General features: G+C 41.9%; 1 protein-coding gene across 1 annotated transcript in view; it reads left to right on the top strand.

Moving 5' to 3' along the window:
* Positions 1 to 5,678, top strand: part of wdr41 (WD repeat domain 41) — a 7,801-nt gene extending 2,123 nt beyond the window's left edge. Inside the window, 11 exon segments of the mRNA XM_020586471.1 lie at positions 196 to 244; positions 350 to 469; positions 551 to 613; positions 1,313 to 1,424; positions 1,516 to 1,578; positions 1,658 to 1,762; positions 1,876 to 2,060; positions 2,163 to 2,284; positions 2,979 to 3,064; positions 5,163 to 5,293; positions 5,385 to 5,678. Of these exon segments, the coding sequence (XP_020442127.1) occupies positions 196 to 244; positions 350 to 469; positions 551 to 613; positions 1,313 to 1,424; positions 1,516 to 1,578; positions 1,658 to 1,762; positions 1,876 to 2,060; positions 2,163 to 2,284; positions 2,979 to 3,064; positions 5,163 to 5,293; positions 5,385 to 5,525 (1,177 nt within the window). The 3' untranslated portion in view covers positions 5,526 to 5,678.
* Positions 5,679 to 7,023: the final 1,345 nt, after the last annotated feature.

Here is a 7,023-nt window from a genome sequence, read left to right as displayed (position 1 = left end):
GGTGGTAAGCCTCAGGACAGGTGTTTTCAAGATTTCCTGTGTGGGGATGGACCTACGGGAAATGATTCCTCACACAGATAGAGATTGTCTTGGAGTGTTTGGCGAGTCAGCCTGTTCACGATGAGGCCTAGCAAGTGCACATCTCATTTTTGTCACATATGTGTCTACATACAAGAAACATCTTGTCTTTCCTAGATGTGCCTCAGCAGGAGATGATGGCCTCATTTTGGTGTGGAATATCGAGGTAATATTTTGCAAATTCATTATTTCTGCATTTTGTGAATTGCACAAAACATAGTGGCGCTAACTGCTTTTTTTTTTAATGCTTTTTTTGTTGTCCGACTGTTAGACCGGCGAGAGGCTGCAGGAGCTGAGGGGCCATTCCCAGCAAATAACAGCCATAACCACCTTCACCTGTAACAATGGCGTCACTTTGCTTATCACAGCATCGTCTGACAGGAGTCTCAGCGTATCCTCATATCAGATGAGCCCTACATTTACACACACACTAAAATCTTGTTTGTGATTCTCCTTTAACCTCATTTATCAGTTGTGGGACCCTGATACTGGCAACAGGGTTCAGACCATTTCAGATCTTCAGTCTTCTGTAAAGGTAATTGCCCAAATTTGAATTTTTTTCCATATATGCAATTGTAAATAAAAACAATGTAAATTAAAAACTAGTCAAAGTTTAGAACAGGCTTACCTAAACCAAAATATGTTAATTTGAACATTAGGTATTTTCTCTTTGTACTGTTACCAAATTAAGACAGGGTAAACATTTCATTTTGTGTTTATTTACACAGTCTCCCAACTCTTAAGGAATTGGGGTGATACACATGTGGCTCACATTTCTAAAGGTGTGCTTGTCTGAAATGCATCACACAAATATTTTGTTATCTTTAGCGATCAAAAACTGAAAGTAGTTTGGCAGAAAACGGTTTCTTTGTAGTAAGTATAGCTGCAGAATCAGTGCCTCATACATTTTAACAGAGGACACCTACAGTATGTCTTGGTCCTTCACATGAAATTGTCCTGGATATTAGTCATGTCATGCAACTCTGGGCAATTATGTTTGTGTTGGAAAGAAATGTAATACTAATTAAAGCTTGACGCCAAAGGTTGTTACGCCAGGTTTAATTTAAGATAAAAATGGTTAATTGCCTTCTCTTGGTCATAGATTAGGGTTAATTGAAGCATCTATAAGCTAATTATATTTCATTTCTTTCCTTCTACGATGTTTTGTGTGCATGTCTAAATTTAAACAATAGCTCCTACTTTTCACGTGCTAAACCGACTGCGTGTGTGTCAGTGTTTGCTGGTGCTGGAGCGGCTGTGCGTGTGGGTCTCGGGTGGGGAGGAACTGTGCGTCTGGAGCAAAGACTTCCAGCTGCAGTGCCACAGACAGAACCACAGCGACACTGGTAAGGAGAAGAAAAGACAAAATCTGATCTCACTTGTTGACCGTTGCACACAGACTGATGAAAGTTGTCGTTGTGTCCGGATGTTTTGTAGGAATAACCGCTTTGACAGAGCTGCCCAAGAACTGCATAGCAGCTGCTATGGATAAAGAGATAGGTAATAGAATGTTCCATATTAAGTGTCTGTGTCATGCATAAATAGAAGAAAACGAATCTTTACTTCTTCCTCGTTGCAGTCATCTGCCGGGTGACAGTGTCTCCCGATTCCTCTGTGTCACTGGATGAAATCCATTGTCTGTCCAACCACCAGGACCAGATTCGAGCTCTTATCAGTGTCAACGGTCAGTCTCTTTGGGGATGTTCTGAAACTTAAAATCAGCAACTGCATTTGACTTTTGATGTAGAACTGAAAGGTGCATGCATCATATGAACCATGTTGTGGTTATTTCCTCAGATGAACTCTTTGCGAGTGGTTCCCATGCGGGTGAGCTGATCTTATGGGACGCGACTGAGTGGACCATGCTGGCCTATCAGCACATCCTGTGGGAGGAACCACAAGCCTCCTCTCAGGCTGAAATATGACTGGGTGCTCCCAAACCCAGTGAAATGTCCATTCAGCATCTGACCACCAATGGAAAGGTGAGGCAGACGAAATGAATGCCTACTGTGTGTTAGTTATCATGGACATTTGGATGTTGCTTTGTTTGTGTGATCCATGTGATTCATGTTTGTGTTTTGTAGCTCATCCTGGCAGCCGTGGGCAGTGGTCTATATGTGTACAGTGTTCTGACCAAAGCTGTGGTGGCCTACAGGAAGGCGGCACATGATTCTAACATCTTACATACCATGCTGCTCTCTGACAGGTAATACACCGGACAGTTCCTGTCCCTAACATGCATTATAAAATCTGTGGCTTAGCAGATATAGTAGTGTTAATGATAGAAGCTTAGCCACATTGAACAAATCATTCTACACTTGTGATCCTGTGCCATGCGCTGTATAGCTCTACCTGCTGTGACCAGTTTAACCAGTGACTTGATTTTGGTTTCTCTTTATCACAATAGCTGTAGACTAAAGGAAAGTCTAAAATGATAGATGTAGGTTTTGTGTAGCACACATCTTTTCTGCTTTCCTCTTCTGTGAATCACCATGGAAAGCAGATTTATCTTCTGGGTCGGAGCCTCCCAATTTTCATCCACAGTAAACAGATACAGCACAGAAAAAGATCAATACCAATTTGTCCTAATCTTGGTTTTAAATATTTTTTTATTAACAAAAGATACACAAGATATCAAACAGTGACTGGTAGCATTTCTTCCCTTTCTGTAATTCATATTTATGTATAGTTCGGTGTACAATTCTAAGCTTTGTCTCATTCCAAACATCCCAGAGAACAGATAATCCAAACAAACATCGGGATCTAGGCAGAAGCAGGAGTCTGGGTACAGAGCACATTGTATCCTAGTCCAACCAGCATCTAGGAACAGAAGAGCTCGTTAACTGTTACTGAACCAGTTGATAGACTAAATTGTGGGAGTGCCATTGTCTCTGTTTCAGTGAGCTGATTTCCTGCTCTGAAGACGGCAGTGTGAGGATGTGGGAGATCCAGGACTTGCCTTTGCCCGCTGAACCAGCCTCTCCAGGTGACACACAAACATACAAGGTCATGTCTGACCTCAGGTGTCGCAGTGGTGACAGGATGATAAGTAGTTCACATAGGCTATACCGACCTGCAGACATATGAAGAGGTGGGCCTTTACTTCTCTGTACAGAGGCAACACAAAAGTTGTTAAAAGTGAACGTAGAATTAGTTTAGAAAAACACTTCCTATGGTGGCCCATCGTTGACTGTACATGCCATCACTGACCAACACTAGAGTGTTAAACTATGCAGCCCAGTTTAGGATAAAAGGTTAGTTTTGGTTTGTGGGGAAGGAAGCATTAATGAATAACCTACAAATGTTTTAATAACCCTATTAGTTTCAGCATGTAAATCCTGTAGTGATCAGAAAGTGGTACCCAAATAAAAATTATAAATATTAAGTTCAGACACAGGTGTTTGGTTCCCCTCCTGCTCTGACAAGCTGCTGTTTTCCCACATCTGTCCCCACTGAAGCAGCAGCAGCGCCCTCTGGTGTCTGTAGAGAGGTTACACCACCTGGTATTCCCAGGTGGTGTCCCAGGCCTGACCCTGCTTAGCTTCTGAGATCAGTTGAAATCTGGCGTTTTCAGGGTGGCGTGGCCACAAGCGTGAGCATTACTGACAAATATAGTATTTGTATGTGGTGATTATTTCATATACTTTTGTTTTTTATAGTCACATTGGGGTCTTTTTATTTCTGAAGTAACTGATTACAGTTAACAGACTAATACAAACTAGTATAGTGTCAGAATGTGACTGTTTTCTTCATTACTTTACACAAGTATTTTGGTTTTATTCTGCTTAAACTTCTGCTCAACTATTCCACTCTATTAATCGTACATCTCCAACGTAATCAGTCCAATAGTATAATGAACAAAACAGACACACTCCGACAGCATACTAGTTTGTATCACTAGTTGGTAGGTAAACTACTTGACTGTAATCAGTTATTTCTGTAGAAATAAAAAAAAACTCAGTGGCTTTATGAAGACACTGGAGAATGCCATAATCATCATGTACAAATACTACATTTGTCAGCTGTTCTCTCACTTACAACCACACCACCCTGAAAAAGAGTGGGGCCTGGTTAGTACTTGGATGGGAGACCACCTGGGAATACCAGGTGCTGTAAGAGGTTAGTACTTGGATGGGAGACCACCTGGGGATACCAGGTGCTACCAGAGGGCGCTGCTGCTTCACTTTAGAGCTCTGAGAAGCTGTTTGACCGATAAATATAGGCGGGTCCAACGTTTTACTCCGACATGTAGCCAGTGGTGGAAAGTAACTAAGTACATTTACTTAAGTATTTTTACTTTGTGCTACTTCATACTCTGACTTCACTATATTTCACAATCAAACCAATAAAAACTAAGTGCAGTACATTATAAGAAAGACCCAATTGATCCCTGATTCACAAGCTACCCAGCAGTAGAGTACTTCAAATGTTAAGTATATAAGGTAGTTAACGTTGGCTCCACCTTTACACAATAATATATCAGCATAATCTAAAAATATGATATATATTAGTGTGAAATGTGCCATTCTGCATAGTGAGTACTTGAACCTTTAAGTACATTTTGTAACAGAATAGGCTAAAGTAGCAAAATGAGTACTTTTTCACCACGACCCGATTCTGTACTAATGTCTGACTTCACCAAAAGTTTAATAATGAAGTTTGACTTTCATTAACTTGTTGCTGTCTACTTCAGCACATTAATTAAAGGTCAGTTCACCCAGTAGAAATAGAAAAATCTCACTTACCTTTAGTACTGCTTAATTGCTGATTGGAGAAACAATGGGCCAGTCAGGGATTTGGACAAATGAGGATGTCACCCTCCTGCAACAGTTAGAGGTAGAAATTACAAATCAACTTGCTGATTCAACATGCGTTGTTTGTCCATGTTTTTCACAGTTAAGTGACTGTGTAACCATTAAATGCACTTTGCTCCACCTTTACTAGCTGAAACATTAAACTAATACACATTCATTTTAAATGTGCAATTTCTACATAATGGTTACTTTTGGTACTTGATGTACTTTTACACTGTGATGTTAGTACTTTTATTTAATTGAGCCCTTCCTTTCTGTCCATCTAACCAGGCTTCTTTGCGATCTGGAATTTTGGCCGCTTAAACAAACACAGTGGTCCGTCAAAGAAGGCCGTGGACATCCCCAACGTCAGGACACTGGCATTGACAGGAGATCTGATCGGGCACTCCGGGGCAGTCCAGGTGCGATTCCATGATATACAAACTTGCACTATGATCTGTCTCAAAATGGTGTCACCATAGTGTTTTAATAATTCCTTTGTGCTCCTGTCAGATGTTTCTGAGCTTCAAGGAGAACGGTCTGGTCACATGCTCGACAGATCACCTGCTGATTCTGTGGAAGAACGGAGAGAGACAGTCCCACCTTCGCAGCTTGGCACTTTTTCAGAAACTGGAGGAGAATGGAGGACTCTGACCTTTAACCCTTGAGGCGCTGCCTTTAAAAAGGAGAGATAGTTGGTTGTTAATGCCACAGATCATCTGAATTTACTGTAAGGACACTTGTTTGCATTTACCGATAACGTAACAGTTGTTTGTCTTTTCTATAAAAGCAAGTATTTAACTTAAAGGATAACTTCAGGTTGCTGTATGTCCCCTAAAAAGTGGGTTAAAGGGTGTCAGAGGGGCAGCCAGTTAGCCTCAGATAGCTTTTTCTCTGAGACAGCTAGAAAGCAGATATAAAATATCGATCGACCGGTCATCTCATCAGCTGGCGAGTTGACCTGGACACATGGTCTTGGTCTTATCCTTGTATAGCGCCTTTCTGTGCTTTTACAGCACACTCAAAGCGCTTTCACATTATTCGGCCATTCACCCATTCGCACTCCCAAGCACTCACGCATTCACACACTGGTGACATCACCGGGAGCAACTGGGGGTTCAGTGTCTTGCTCAAGGACACCTTGACATGTTGACTGGACAAGCCGGGAATCGAACCGCTAATCCTCCAGTTAGGAAACGACCCGCTCTACCTCCTGAGCCACAGCCGCCTCCACCCACATGTTGCTATGCAGTTAGCAGTAATGGCTACTGGATCTGCTTTCCTTCTGACTCATATGAGTGAGAATTGATTTGACTGAAACCACATTTATTCGAGCAGTCTGAGGATAACCAGTTGCCCTGGTGATACTGTTTAACTTTTCATTTCCCTGAATCTCTACTACAGAGGTAGTGATAGCAAAATCAACCTGAGCTATAATGTCACCATACCCACTTAGAGGGGAAACACAGCAGGGAAAGTCCACCCAAGTTATCCTTTAAATTTGTAAACTCACAGAAACAGACAACCTGGAACATTTTTTTTCCAGCCTAAAGTGTTTGTGTGTATTTATTATTAAAGTCATAGCTGAAGGTATTGTTGTACAGGGAGGCAGCAGCGCCCTCTGGCGTCTGTAAAGGAGTAAAAGCTTACAGCACCTGGTATTCCCAGGTGGTCTTCCATCCAAGTACTAACCAGGCCCAACCCTGCTTAGCGTCTTGAGATCAGACGAGATCGGGCATTTTCAAGCTGATGTGGCTGTAAGCGCGTTTTAAAGATGATCTATCATCATGTATCACCACTTACTATGTAAACAGCTTTTTCATGCTGTAGCTGGTGGAGCAGAGCTACAATTAATTACTTACTTCAACTAGTGGAGTACAAGAGTAGAAGTTTGAGCAGCATAAAACCAAAACACTCGTGAAGTAAGGAAGAAAACAGTCACATTCAGACACTAATAGTTTGTATCATTACTGGGTAAACTGTTTGTAACTTAATAAAAATACCCCACATCTCTATAAAAATAAACAGAGATACATGAATCACCAACCTCTACCGGTGAAGTAGTTCTCCTGGCTGGCCTGGGAACGCCTTGGGGTTCCTCCCGAGGAGCTAGAGGAGGGAAGTCGGGGGGGGGGGGCGCGCGCCCGCCACA

The sequence above is a fragment of the Monopterus albus genome, unplaced genomic scaffold (assembly GCF_001952655.1).
Source record: "Monopterus albus unplaced genomic scaffold, M_albus_1.0 scaffold408.1, whole genome shotgun sequence".
NCBI lineage: Eukaryota > Metazoa > Chordata > Actinopteri > Synbranchiformes > Synbranchidae > Monopterus > Monopterus albus.
Note: the sequence above shows the minus strand (reverse complement) of the source record. Positions and strands in the feature narration are given on the sequence as shown.